At 44.9% G+C, this 14,833-nt stretch overlaps 1 protein-coding gene across 4 annotated transcripts; it reads left to right on the top strand.

The window, feature by feature from the left end:
- Positions 1-3,549: 3,549 nt before the first annotated feature.
- LOC103633604 (transducin family protein / WD-40 repeat family protein) lies at positions 3,550-14,714 on the top strand. 4 transcript variants are annotated; one of them, XM_008655311.4, is made up of 24 exons: positions 3,550-3,719; positions 3,909-4,069; positions 4,329-4,413; positions 4,586-4,639; positions 4,926-5,017; positions 5,096-5,199; positions 5,609-5,702; positions 6,080-6,536; positions 7,008-7,343; positions 7,431-7,634; positions 7,737-7,835; positions 7,922-7,994; positions 8,889-9,016; positions 9,111-9,399; positions 9,488-9,711; positions 9,881-10,008; positions 10,492-10,606; positions 13,356-13,411; positions 13,494-13,587; positions 13,666-13,855; positions 13,933-14,016; positions 14,092-14,192; positions 14,286-14,348; positions 14,424-14,714. In XM_008655311.4, exons 1-24 carry the CDS (start codon positions 3,672-3,674, stop codon positions 14,529-14,531), a joined length of 3,387 nt encoding a protein of 1,128 aa, XP_008653533.1. In that variant the 5' UTR covers positions 3,550-3,671; the 3' UTR covers positions 14,532-14,714. The 4 variants fall into 4 exon arrangements, with proteins under 4 accessions (XP_008653533.1, XP_008653535.1, XP_008653536.1 ...); XM_008655313.4 differs by having other exon boundaries at positions 9,494-9,711; XM_008655314.4 differs by having other exon boundaries at positions 5,627-5,702.
- Positions 14,715-14,833: the final 119 nt, after the last annotated feature.

Consider the following 14,833-nt stretch of genomic DNA (forward strand, 5'->3'; position numbering starts at 1 on the left):
AACAACCTGATGGATTTGTAGTAAAGGGTCAAGAAAGCAAGGTGTGCAAGTTATTGAAATCTTTGTATGGTCTGAAGCAAGCACCAAAGCAGTGGCATGAGAAGTTTGACACTACTCTAACGTCTGCAGGCTTTGCCATTAATGAGGCAGACATGTGTGTATATTATCGCTGTGGTGGGGGCGAAGGAGTTATATTGTGCTTATATGTTGATGATATATTGATATTTGGCACAAACATTGATGTGATCAATGAAGTCAAGTCTTTTCTATCAAAGAGTTTTGATATGAAAGATCTGGGAGAAGCTGATGTGATTCTAAACATCAAGCTGATTAAGGCAGATGGTGGGATTACTCTCTCGCAATCTCACTATGTTGAAAAGGTTTTGAAGCGATTTGGCTTCTCTAAGTGCAAACCTTCTTCAACACCTTATGATCCCAGTGTGACACTGCGAAAGAACAAGAGAATTGGTTTAGACCAATTGAGATACTCTCAGATTGTCGGTTCACTCATGTATCTTGCTGGTGCAACAAGGCCCGATATCTCGTTTGCTGTGAGCAAATTGAGTAGGTTCATGTCAAACCCCGGGACTGATCATTGGCATGCACTTGAGCGGGTTATGCGCTACCTGCAAGGTACAATGAGTTATGGAATTCACTATTCTGGTCAGCATGCAGTACTTGAAGGATATAGTGATTCGAACTGGATATCTGATGCAGACGAGCTTTATGCCACCAGTGGTTATGCCTTTACTATTGGTGGAGGTGCGGTATCATGGAGGTCATGCAAGCAGACCATTTTGACGAGGTCAACCATGGAAGCCGAGCTAGCTGCACTTGACACAGCAACCGTTGAGGCAGAATGGTTGCGTGAACTCTTGATGGACTTGCCGGTGGTTGAGAAACCAATACCAGCTATCCTTATGAACTGTGACAATCAGACAGTGATTGCTAAAGTGACGAGTTCTAAGGATAATGGAAAGTCATCAAGACATGTCAAAAGACGATTGAAGTCTGTCAGAAAGTTGAGAAACTCCGGAGTTATAAGTGTGACTTATATTTCAACAGATAAGAATCTGGCAGATCCTTTTACCAAGGGACTACCACGTAATGTGATAGAAATCGCATCGAGAGAGATGGGTATGAGACCCGAATAAAGTTGCCATGGTGGAAACCCAGTCTATGTGATCGGAGATCCCGTGAATTAGGTCCTGGGAAGAACAAGCCATTGGTGAACTGAGGAGAGTAACCTTTGACCCTCTCTAAGTAAAGATGCAATACTCTCAAATGCTGTAAGGCAGGTTGGCTTTGTGCCTCAATGTGTTCTGTTGGCTTGTATTAGCGAAGATGTTGTCCTGCAGAACATTCTTGAAAGAACACACCTATATGAGTTAGACTGTCTAACGTCGCAGTCTATGAGATCTGGGTGATCTCTAGTAAACTCATGAAGAGACCTTGGAGTACGACGTATATGCTCCACCCGAGAAGGGGACTACTGGTAGCCAAGTACTAGTCATGACTTCAAGTGAAACCCATTCACGCAAAACTTGCAATTCAAGGCATAGTCCATTGTCCAAGTTGTGGGTTGGTGTAACTTGGAGTTCTAGGCGGAAGTTCAACTTAACAGTCTCTGCTGAAAAACTAGTATATTAAACAGTAGTGAACAGTGGCGAAAACTGCAGATGGGCATTTGAGATCTGGTGGGGGATTGTTAGGATTTATGGGCTTGGCCCAATTAAGTTATTCAAATAAATCCCAGGAAAATCTCAAAAGCCCATATAAGTGGATGGCAAAGGGATAGGTGGAACCAATAGCACCATATTGCTAGCTCTTGTGGAGTAGAGCTAACTTAAATATGGAAGCCACACTCACTCACCAAGTCATGGATGAGAGGAGAGAGTGTGGAGAGCCACACGCGCGCGCGCGCGCTCGCTCGCCTCGCCTCGCCTGGCCGGGCCGGGCCGGGCCGGGGCGGGGCGAAGGGCGCGGGCGCACGACATGCGCGTGAATGGTCCGCCGAAATCCGGCCCCTCGCCTTGCGGGGGCGCGGCTACCTTTTGCCGTTTGATTTTTTGGTTTATTGGCTGTTACGCTTATCCTAACCGATCGCTATAAAATCTCAACTGATTGCGAGATTTTCGTGGGCGGATAAGCACAGGGGGTCGCAGACTTGGCCCTATAAAAGGAGCCCGGCAGCCAGCCTCCAAATCATCCCCAGATCCCAGTTCGCTTTCGCCTCTCTTCATAGCTGAGCCGCCTTTTAGTTCCCTTCGTCCCGACCGCAGAGGTGCATCTGCGATCAGGAGAGCAGGTCTCCGGAACCCTTCGTCTTCTAGATCCTGCACCGGGAGAGGGCGAATAAGGTTTTTGGGAAGCGTCTTCACGCGACTGCTCGTGATCTGCTGACCTCGTCGACCCAGCTGATCCTGGCGCGCGCCAACAATCAGTAAGTCTAATCAGTACGCATCATCTGATTTGGCTTTTATTTCAGTTCTTCTGATTTGGTCATGATTTATATTCGGAATTTAATTTGGAATTTGTCTAATTATTCAACACGCCCTAGGTACACTGGCCCGAAAGTTTGTCGCCATGAGCGCGATGTACTCGGCAATGGCGGCGTCCTTCTTCTGGTCTCCGTCCTCCGCCTCATCGCCGCCTTCATCTTGCTCCCAGTCCCTGTCGTCTTCCTCCTCATCGTCGCCTTCTTCTTGCTCCCTGCTGCTGTCGTCTTCCTCATCATCGCCTTCTTCTTGCTCCCAGTCCCTGTCGTCTTCCTCCTCATCGTCGCCTTCTTCTTGCTCCCAGATGCTGTCGTCTTCGTCATCGTTGCCTTTTTCTTGCTCCCAGCCCCTGTCGTCTTCCTCCTCATCGTCGCCTTCTTCTTGCTCCCTGCTGCTGTCGTCCTTGGTTTGTGCCGGGGGAGACGGAGGTTCGTTATCATATTGCTGTTGAAACTGAGGGTCGCCGTCCTCCGCGGCGGCTCTACCGTTATCGACGATGAGGTGAGGGGCGGCGGCTCTATCCACGACGAGGTCCGGGAGGGAGTAGTAGGACTTGCCGCCGTCGCCTGGCGCCTTGTAGCGGAGCCTGGTAAGCATGGCGGCGTTGGGCATGGACACGATGGTCCACCCCAGCTCCAGCAGGTGCTTCTTGACCGCGGTCCTGAGGTCCTCGTCTCTGCTGCGTACTCGGGAGGACAGCTCCCTGCGGCCTTGGTCCGCACGGAGCATCTCGGCCACCTGCGGCGAGAATTCGGCGTCCAGCGCCGCCGGCTGCCATGGGTTCGAATTCGCCTTCGTCATGGTAAACTGGATTGGAAACATACGCAGACGCAGCGGAAGTCCGGAAGCCTGCCCTAACCTTCCCTGTTATATATATAAACGGATTGCGTTGGATGGAATGGAACTCATTTTCATTTCAGGCAATGGAGTCCGTCGAACTCCATCCATCTTCATCCTCTCCTGCGGTTACCTCCTGCAGCAAGGAACGAAAGCCCAATTTGCACCAACAACGGCCCAACTCCTACTCTCAGGCCCGGCCCACTCGGTTTTCTTCCACGCCAGTACGCCACCGTCCCCATCAGTTTCGCCGCTTTCGATTCCATTGCAACTTCAGCTTGAACTCGGAAGCAGTCAGCGACTCACCTCGTCGTCGCCCGGTCGCCGTGCACGTAGATGTTCGCCAAGCGGCTCTTCCACAGGGCACTCGTGCATCATCATCAGGTCCCTCGCTCCATTCCAGCTTTCGATTTCATCCAACTACCTGTCGCGTCCTTTCTGCTGAAATTACACAAGCAGCTCAGGTTCGCGGAAGCGGAATCGGAGTCCGCACGGCGTCGATCATGGCTTCACCATGCCTTGCTTCTGCTTCTGATTCTCGTTGCTTTTTCTGCTGTTGCTGGATTGCTGCAGGGAGTAGGAAGAGGAGGAGGAGGAGGAGCCTCAGCACCAGCGGCATCACCAGCGGATGCCATCCAAATGGACGCGCAGATCTCGACTCACTGCGGGGTGCCATACACAGCTTCACTACTCGCCTTCGATCCCGTCCAGCGCCTCCTCGCTGTCGCAACTCTGTGAGCCCCATTCCAAACCCGCCTTCACATTAGTACATCACAACCAACCCTAAACCACTGCCACACAATTCATTCAGTTGTAAACTAGAGCTTTGCTAATTTATGTTCTCCACCCCTCCAAATCAGTTCATTGCGTTATAACAAAACAAAGAAACTACTTTGCATAAGCATGGAAACAGGTTATTTAGTTGTTGTATGTCTCAAAGACCTAGTTCTTATTGTGTAATTGTTGATAGCTTTTCTGCACTACAAACTGCAGGGATGGTAGGATAAAAATATTTGGCGGTGATAACATTGAAGGCCTCCTTATATCACCGAAGAGTGTGCCGTACAAGTTTTTGCAGGTTTGGCTCTTAACTATTTCTCTTGTCCACCAAAGATAAAGTTATACATAGTTACCTCGCCTTGTTCAAACTAGCTATGTTCTTTGCTGCCTATTATGTACAACGACTAATACTAAGTACAATTTGCTTTTCTTTTTTGGTTTCTAACAACTAATATGTCGGTTCTTTACAGTTTATTACAAACCAGGGACTTCTGGTTGCAATTTCCAATGAAAATGAAATCCAGGTGAGCTATTGACAGGCAGTGAAGTTTTTATGCATTCAAACTATTCGTTTTTTTTTTCAAATTTTGGGACCTTGGTGCCTGGAGCTCATATGTTAACAACAGCTATGTGGTGGTGCTCATGTGTTGGTTCATACTGCAAGTATTTTTCATTATATGCTCTTTGAAGACAACCTGCGAAAAAAAGTGGCTTGACCAACCTAGGAGGAACTACCTAGCCCCTGAAATCTGTAAGAATGTTTTCTATTAGTGCGGTGGCCATTTTATATGATATATATCTGTCTTGTAGGTATGGAATCTTGAGTTCAGGCAACTATTTTATTCGTCACAGTGGGATGTCAACATTACTGCTTTTGCAGTCATAGAGAGGACCTTTATGATGTATGCTACATACACTACTTTTTTTTAATTTGATACTTAATTTGGATTTTGTATTCCGAATTCTCGTTTTCTATTCAGGTATCTTGGAGATGAGAATGGCCTTCTTTCTGTATTGAAGTATGATGTAGATGATGGGAAGCTTCAAATAATGCCATACAATGTTCATATCCATTCTCTAATCGGTACCTTTATGCCTTTCTTGCCAAATATTAACTAGAACTAGAATGTTTCTTCCAGTTGCTTCTGTTGATGCCAAAAACTGATGGCGTTGCTACTGCATGAAGTTAAAATGTTGAAGAAAAATCCATTCCTGAGCAAAGATAATTATAGTCTATTACTAAGTTTTCAGCACTCAATCGAAATATACGATGTTAGTCACAACTGCATAAGCAAATGGTTTGAGTCAATAGAAATTTTAGTGAACTTGAGCATGCAATCAATATTCATAACTTACTGCAATTTAGTATAACTTGAGCATGAACATCAATGTTCATAGCTTACTGTAACTTTCTGTTATGTATTCATTTACTTGGATGGAAGCATGCTTACTGTTTACACATTGAGGTTCAAAGTTAATATCTTAGCGTTCAGTTCCTTTTTTTTCCACAGAAAGATCTGGTGTTTCGTTACAGGATCCTCAACCTATTGTTGGAATACTGATCCAGCCTGACACTTTTGGGACAAGGTAAGGTCTATGTAACTTGTAGAACTTTGGTTGATATCCATTAGTTATTATTGGGACATTTACCAACAGATTTATCGATAGGTGTTAGTATAGAATATTAGGATGGTCAGACTTCACATCTCAAAATAGATATATGGAAATTATGGTACTATCCTTTTTTTTTCCTCGAACGCGAAGGAGAGCTGTGCATCATTATATTAAGAAGAAAAGGAGGGTCCAAAATAGACCAATACAAGAAGAAATTAAGGGACCCATAACATGTCCTAGAATACCGTAAATAAGGTTTTTATGCAAGAAAGTTTGAAAGAAGAATGATAGCTTTGTTTTCACCCGTAATTCTCATTCATAGGCACTGAAGAATAATAGCCTTTATGCAGGTTGCTAATTGCATATGAGAGAGGGTTGTTGGTTCTTTGGGATGTATCTGAGGACCGTGCAGTTTCTGTCAGAGGCTATGGGGATTTACGCATGAAGGGTCAAATCAATGGTGCTCAGGGGGATTCTGGTGAAGATCAACTAAATACTACTATTGATGACAGTGAAGAAGAAAGAGAAATTTGCTCTCTTTGTTGGGCTTCAAGAGAGGGCTCAACTGTTGCGGTGGGCTATATAACAGGTGACATACTTCTATGGGATATGACTACAAAATCCTCCAGACAAGAGAAGCAAAGTGATGTTTCATCTAATGTTGTTAAGCTACAGCTGGCCTCAGGGAGTCGTAGGCTTCCTGTTATTGTCTTGCATTGGTCTGCTGGGTCAGCAGTACATTCTAATAAAGGAGGGCATCTTTTTGTTTATGGCGGCGATGATATGGGATCTGAAGAAGTTCTCACGGTTTGCCTATTTTTTCTTACTCATTATTACAATTTCTTTTGCTTGCCATCTTAAAGGCTGCTGTGCACACACTATTCCTTCTTAGGTTTGCTGCTTTACAAATTTGGTAAAGTGAATTCCTAGCTTCCTGAACTGAAATCATGGTCACCTGGCTGTGAGCCTGTGACATGTGTTTAGTGTAGAGACACAGTACTAGCTTGGCATGGCGATAGGGCAACACGGGTTTGCATGAAACATGATCAACCATGAGAGTTTCCTGCAAGTATAAGAACTGTTTCCTCAGGCAGAACCCATCTTGTAGACCCATACAATTCTGAAGATATTTTTTAGTTCAGGTCTCAGCAGCCAAATAATGTATACATACCTATCGGAATCACTTCCCTGAACATGGAAGAACATAATTGTTTCCCAAATATTGCACTGCAGAAAACTCAGCCTCCATCAATGACAAAATAGCTCATTCTCTTGCAGGTTCTTAGCCTGGAATCAACTGCTGGATTAGAATCAGTGAGATGCATGTCACGAACTGATCTCAAACTTGATGGATCATTTGCTGATATGATTCTTATTCCTGATACTGGGGTTCCTGATAAAAGCAGAACTTCTGCACTTTTTATTTTGACAAATCCTGGACAGCTGAATTTTTATGATGGTGGCTCTCTATTTTCTGTGCAAAACTCAAAAGAGGGAACTCCTCTTCCTGAAGCACAGAAATTTCCAGTCGCAATTCCTACCCTTGATCCCAACATAACGGTCACTGGTCTTTATTCGCTAACCGAAAGTGAATTTCCAAATATTTCACTGAAGGTGCATTCTGCTCAAATTTGGATATTTTACTCTATCTAAACATCATCATTACTTATGTAAGACCATATCACTGTGGATTTTCTGTAGAAATTTTGTGCTAGGAAAAATGCTGGGCATTTCATATCAGAGAACATGAAATGGCCTTTGACTGGTGGGGTTCCAAATGAGATGTCACTGGACGAAGATCATGCTGTTGAAAGAATATACATTGCAGGCTACCAAGATGGTTCTGTGAGAATATGGGATGCAACATTTCCTGTTCTAATGCCAATGTTTGTCTTGGATGGAAATGTCAGTCTCATTTGTATATTTGTAGTATTACTTGCATTATTCCTCATTGGTTTATAACTGACGGATTAACCCCAATCAAGCTGTAACTGTTCTTTACTACAGGTTGCTGATGTTAATTTGGATGGAGCTAATGCTTCTGTATCATCTCTAGCCTTTTGTTCATTAAGCATGACTTTGGCTGTTGGGACAACAAGTGGTCTGGTTAGATCTTGTCAATCTTACGAATTGGTCGAAAGGGTGGTCATTTGTATCATTTTAGAATCTGTTTTTTATACCATTTTTTGTAGGTGCGCATCTATAAACTCCGAGAACACACTGGGGGTTCAAGCTTCCATTTTGTGAGTGAATTTAAGCAAGAAGGTAAATATTTCATACGGAACCTGATGATAGATGCCTAAAGCTTCACCTGCTGCCTATTCCCCAATATTGCTGTCATCTTTGTTAAGACAGTTTTATGCCAATTTCACTTCTTACCAGCACATACAAGATGTCTGTCGTGACTGGTAGTCTAACAAGCATAATCCATAACATGCTTCTTTGGTAGAGAGAGACAGTAAATTGGTACTGTCACTTACGTGAATGTTTATTAACGAAATGAAAATACATTTGATTATGATCGGGCACTTATAAAAACTTGACTTGCGGGGCTAAGACAACCTCCGAGCATTGTGTGATAGAGAAGACCTCTCATACATGCCAAAATAACCTTGCCCGCGTGAGCGACCGTGACCTGGTACGAGTCATAGTCACAAAGTTCGTGGATCGATAGGGTTGAGGAACACAGTACGCTACCTGTGACTGTGAGAGATTTTTACATGGTGGGAACAAAAATAACCCTGCGTACCTGGGTCGAGGGTCGCTACCACTGTACCCGTTTCTTGTGACTATGGTTTGGGTCTTCGACCCGTGCTTTGGTGTGGTGGTAGGCGAGGGGATTTTTGACCCCAGTCTGAAATTCGCTCCCATGGTAAGTCGAACCTGTATCTGTATCCGAAATTTCGTCCCGTTTTCATACCTGTATCCGGTACCCGTCCCGTTTTCATCCCTAAACCCAGGACCTCACGAGTGCTAGTGAGGCCATCTAACCAGTTAGCTAGTGGCACGTTCACTGATCAGGCACTTATCAGCGTATAAAAAACTTGCTTATATACAGCTACCATGTCCGACATTGACAACCTGCTCATGCTATTTTGTGAAGAAAGTTGAAATCACTTGTTCCTTTGCAAAAAGACTAACTTCTTGTTGTTTTTTCAGTTCATGTTGTTCATCATGGGAAAGGATTTCATTGTTATGTTGCCTTTTTGTCAGCAAATTCCTCAGTGCTATCTCTATTATTTATGGCTTCAGGTGGCCTCCTTGCTGCAGGCTATCAGAATGGTCAGGTACTTAAGATTACTGAGACTGCACTACTTGCTTGAAACTTATAGTAATCAACTGTTATTAATTAACCTTATCTTCTGGTCTGTCTTCTTAAAGGTGGCAATGCTTGATCCAAGTCAGTTATCAATTCTATTCACTGTAGATGGTGCATCAGGAACAAATTCTCCTGTTGTTTCCTTGGGCATCTACAGTGTTGCTGCATCTGCTGCAAAAGCAGATCAATCAAAGAAAGATAATCCTCAAAATGCAACGTTATCCAGAGATGTTCTTCTTTCCTTGACAAAGGATGCTCGTGTTACTGTACTTGACTGTACAACGGGTGTGATGATAAATTCACATATCATACATCAGAAGCAATCATCTGCTATTTCCATGTATGTCATAGGCAAGTGATTACTATAATTGCATTAAGGAGGCACTTATCTTTTTTCTCATTTAGATCAATACCTAACTTTCCAAGCTTTTGTATCTAGATGCAGAGTCAGACGAGACACAAACCCAATTATCAGAGGACAAAATTCCAAGTCAAGGTCAGACAGGGAAAGATGGCAATGATCTTGACAAAATACAAACCCAAGGAATTGAAAAGCACCTGAAAAATGCTTCCCAGCTTTCGCAAAATGGTGGTTCAGATTCACTCCTTGTGGTGTGCTGCGAGGATGTTTTGCTTTTGTTATCCCTGGCGTCATTGATTCAGGTGTGTACTTGGCCTTTTTTTCTCGGATACATAGGAGATCTGCATGTCATTGCATTAAGAAGAAACACAGAAATACAACTCACCCAAAACACACACATCAAATATATGAACTGCTTTATGGAGCTTCCAAACTTCCACATCTTACCGGTGATGTTCCTTTCCCCATTAGGGAAGCAGCAAGCATCTACAGAAGACGAAACTTGCAAAACCTTGTTGCTGGTCAGCAGTTTTCAAAAACATGGATGACAAAGTTTGTGGGCTGATATTAGCTTATCAGACTGGCACTATAGAAATGAGGTAGTTATAACTTTGTGATGTCTTTTTCCTTGTTATACAAGATAACATGGATCATTATTCATTAATAAAGATTTTACATGTTGACTCCAGATTTATATATTAGAAAATGTGTCCTATGTTTACATTTGAACATATGCTTCCATATAGGAAATATGTCTTACTGCATGTTTTTTTGCTTCACTGCTTGAATCGATAAAGATAAACGTTGTCAACAGTGTCATCATCTATATTTGGTGCTCTGTTCTCTCATCTGGTTCATATATTTCATCATGTAGAATTCCATGTGGATATTTTTTTTGTTACATATAAGGAAAGACAATCTTGGATTTCAAAGCCTTGCAGTTTTATTGGATTTTAAAATGGCAGTTTCAAGAACTTTTCATCTGTTTTACTTATCGTAACATATTAATATTTTCATACACCCGTGCATGGGATGAGTGAAGTTTGCTCGGACCATTGACAATTTTACTATATCATGGGCAGGTTTGGGCCAGATCTGGCTATTGTTGCTGAGACCTCTTTGATGTCATTATTGCGATGGAGTTACAAGACAGGCATGGAAAAATCCACAAGCTCCTCAAATGGACAAGTTACTTTGGTAATATTTTTTTCTGCTTGCCCTTTTAACCTTAATCCTTGAGGGTTCAGTGGTTGGGTTTCAGATTTAGGGCTAGTTTGGGAACCACAATTTTCCAAGGGAAATTAGTTCATTTTCCCATGGGAAAATAGAAATCGCTTAGAAAAATGGAGTTCCCAAACTAGCCCTTAGTGTAGTGAACTTGGTGCATGTTTTGTTTGTGTTAGAATCCTTCCTATATGAGTATATGACTAGGCTAGATAGATCGATCTCTATTAGGCAAGGACCTCTGTCGATAGATAGATCGATCTGTATTAGGCAAGGATCTATGTTGATTGGTGTTAAGATCCTGCCTATGGCTAAGATGGATAGATTGATCTCTATTAAGCAAGGATCTCCATTGATAGATAGATCTATCTCTATTAGGCAAGGAACTCTGTTGATTGGCTTTGTTTCTATAAACCCTCAGCTATACATGTAACACCATATCTCCTACAATACATCGATAGCCTTTATATCATGGTATCAGAAGACGGTCACGATCCTGTGGCCCTCACCTTCGCTTAACCCTACCCTAGCCGTCGCACTACACACTCTTCTCATCTACACCATGTTGCCGACGCTACCAGCCCCTAGTGAGGCCGAGCTCGCCACTGCTCGTGCCCAAGAGGAGGCTGCACAACACCGCGAAGACGCCGCTGCTGCTGAGGAGATGGCCGACCTGGTCGCCGAAGTCGCCGCCGCTGCCAAGACGGCTGCCAACTCCCATGCGATTCTGGATGACTTTTCACATTTTCTCATGTTTTAGCCTTCTAGATTATAAATATTACCTGGTGATTCTGGATGACTTTTCACATTTTCTTAGAACATTTCCATTGCGATTGAAATCTGATACTTTCACCACTCTTTCGCACTTTTTTGCTTGGGTATCCATCCAGTTCGGCCGCCTGGCCCGTGCTCCCAAGTGCAACAATGGTCGCGAGTTTGACCACTCCATCTCATGCTCTTTCTTCCTTTCTCATAGGGTTCAGTTGTGGCTCTTGTGCCCCTACATCCTCTCAGAACGACCGGACCGAACGTATGATTTGCACCACCACCGACATGATTCGACGCCTTCTTTTCCAGGTATCTCTTCCTACGAGCTATTGGGTGGAAATGCTGAATACTACCACCCATCTCAACTGCCTCCCCTCCAAGGCGGTTAGTCATCCACCCCTTTCTTCGCCCTCTTCGGCATCGCCCTTTCCTATACGCACCTCCACATCTTTGGTTGTGCCTGCTATCCTAACACCTCCATCACCACTCCCCACAAACTTCCACCCTAATCCACTCGCTGCCTTTTCCTCGGGGACTCCTTTGACCACAAGGGGCATTAGTGCCTCGACCTTCTCACCCACAGCATCATCATCTCTCAACATGTTGTTTTCGATGAGGATGTTTTCCCCTTGCTAGATCCTCACCACCTCCTGCGTCTCCTTGATGTCGATCCTGTCAAAGTACCTCTTCCTCTACCCTAGGCCCCGACGATCTCTTCTGCACCGTGCGTGGCCCCTTTGCCTTCGACTGCGCCATGCGTGGCCCTGTCGCCTCCACCTGTGCCACGCGCGACCTCGTCGCCTCCACCTCCGCCACACAAGGCCCCGTCACCTTCGTCCATGCCACGCGCGACCCTACCTCTCCGACCACCTTCGACTCGCTTTGTTGATCCCGTCGGCATCTACCAGCGGTGTGTGCGGCCTGATCCGTCTCCTCCGACGAACCGGCCCGTGCCTCGACCTGCTCACATGACGAGCTGTCGGACCATCGGGTTGCTATCCATCGTGACTCACGCCACGTCCACACGATGGTGACGTGTCGATCGGTCGGTGTTCTCCGAGCAGTTGATCGGCTAGTGCTCATGGCCGCTGTCGCTCCGGCTCCCCTGCCTGTCCCCTCCTCCATTCATACTGCACTCACCGATCCCCACTGGCGCCGCGTTATGGAGGAGTACGCGGCCCTGCTGGCTAGCCACACCTTGGATTTGATGCCATGTCCGCCTGGCACCAACACGGTCACTGACAAGTGGATCTTTCGCTATAAGCTCAAGTCTGATGGCTCCCTACATGGGTATAAGGTCCGTTGGGTCCTTCGGGGCTTCACTCAGCACCCTAGAGTGAACTAAGACAAGACCTTCAGCCCCGTGTGAAGCCTGCTACTGTCTAGATCGTCCTTTCCCTCGCCCGCTTCCGGGACTGGACAGTCCACCAGCCGGACATCAAGAATGCCTTCCCTCACGTCACTCTAATTGAGACGGTGTACTACAGCTGGTTAGCCAGCTTCGTCGACTCCACTCACCCAGGTATAGTGTGTAAGCTTAACTGCTCTGTGTATAGCCTCAAGTAGGCGTCGTGGGTTTGATACAATCGCTTTGCCTCCTACTTGGTCTCCCTTGGCTTTGCTTGAGGCCAAATTGGACACATCCCTGTTCATCGCTGGCGCGGCGATGACACCGTCTACCTCCTTCTCAACGTCGACGACATCTTGCTCACGATGTCTTGGCCCATGTACCTGGATATATATTAATATATCTCATACCCAATTAGGGTTAGTGTTTCTTTCTCAGCTTCCATCAGTTATAAATATCTTTCGAGTGTATGGTTTATGGGTTCGTTTGTGTATCCGTGGATTCATTTTTAAAAAGGAAACTAGGGTGTGCCTGTACCATTTGTATTTTGAATGTATTCAGAATTTGAAGAAAACCCCTCATTTTCCTATCATATACTCTTGCTAGGTAAATGGATCTGAATTTGCGATTATCTCTCTTATGGCCTCAGAGAATGACTTGAGGTACTTAAGTTTTCTGGCATTGTTGCGCTGAATGCTATTGAGTGCAATGGATCTGATCTGGCTGCTGACCTTGTGGTAATAGGATTCCAGAATCTCTGCCATGCCTTCATGACAAAGTACTTGCAGCAGCTGCGGAAGCAGCTATGAGTTTCTCAACTGATCAGAGAAGAAAGCAGGTATCCATTCTTGTCTTGTTGGAAATTGAGCGGAAGCTTGTGTTACATTTTGGCTTCACAAGAAACTTCATGCTGCAGAATCCAGCAGCAGGGATTATTGGTGGCTTCATTAAAGGAATGAAAGGCAAGGCTGAAGAAAATGCAAAAATGAGAGAAAGTTTGACATTGCGAGCTCCAAGCGAACAGTTGGAGTCAATTTTCTCGAAAGAACCATTTGCTGAACCTTCAATACCCGACCTTGATGATCCGATGGAAGAACTGTCAATCGGTTCTCTTTCTCCTTCCTTGTGCATCATTTTATATTGAGTGCTCCCTTCCCTCTTGACTTGGGAGTAATGAATGCAGATGACATAGAGATTGACGATGAAGTAGCAGTAGCCCTGGCACAAGCAGCATCGTCCACATCCCAAGGGAATAAGAGAACAGCAGGTTGGAAACAATAGTGTTGGTGTTACTGGGGCCTGTATGATTTTGTTTAAACTGTGTGCACGTTTGTGTTGGCAGTGGAGGAGGAGAGAGCGAAGCTGTTTGAAGGGTCAAACAGTGCGGATAAACCGAGAATGAGAACGCAGCAGGAGATTCTAACCAAATATAGGTTTGGCGGGGTAAGCCATGAACATTGCGTTTTCTTTTTTTGATGTGTATCAGTGTAGAGCATGGGGTGGGGAGCTAAATGTAGTAGGTCCATTGCATTGCAGGACGCCGCCGCCGCAGCTGCTCATGCGAAGGATAAGCTGATGCAGAGGCAGGAGAAACTGGAGGTGCACATATGGCTTGTAAGCAATTGCTTTGGGTGAGAGCAGTATGTAATTCTGTTTGTTTAATTTGTTTACCAGAGAATTAGCCAACAAACCGCGGAGCTTCAGAATGGAGCGGAGAACTTTGCTTCCCTGGCGCAGGAGCTCGCGAAAACAATGGAGAACAAGAAGTGGTGGAAGCTATAAACTGGGTTTGTTTGTACGTATGTGTGTTGTTGGATGCCACCCGTCGTTGCGAATTGGGACACATACCAGCATTACCATTTTTTTGTGTCCGTATTAATCACTTTGGATATTCTTTTTGTGTTTTGGTGATGTACGTGTAAAGATAAAAAAGAGAGAATGAAAGGAACCCTCTTCTCCTGGCTATATGAGCGAGTCTCTTATTCGTCAACGGCAGAGGTAGAGGAGCTTGGAGAGCCGCCATGGTACGCCTGCTCCGCTCCGTCGTCGTCTTAGTACTAGTACCGCGCGACCGGGATGACATT

The sequence above is a fragment of the Zea mays genome, chromosome 7 (assembly GCF_902167145.1).
Source record: "Zea mays cultivar B73 chromosome 7, Zm-B73-REFERENCE-NAM-5.0, whole genome shotgun sequence".
NCBI lineage: Eukaryota > Viridiplantae > Streptophyta > Magnoliopsida > Poales > Poaceae > Zea > Zea mays.

What these genes read in the sequence shown, in the direction of transcription:
- LOC103633604 (XM_008655311.4), top strand. Translation starts at nt 3,672, where the DNA reads ATGTTCGCCAAGCGGCTCTTCCACAGGGCACTCGTGCATCATCATCAG. An exon ending in TATTTCCATGTATGTCATAG is followed by an intron (nt 9,400 to 9,487) that starts GCAAGTGATTAC and finishes TTTTGTATCTAG; the next exon opens with ATGCAGAGTCAGACGAGACA. An exon ending in CCCTGGCGTCATTGATTCAG is followed by an intron (nt 9,712 to 9,880) that starts GTGTGTACTTGG and finishes TTTCCCCATTAG; the next exon opens with GGAAGCAGCAAGCATCTACA.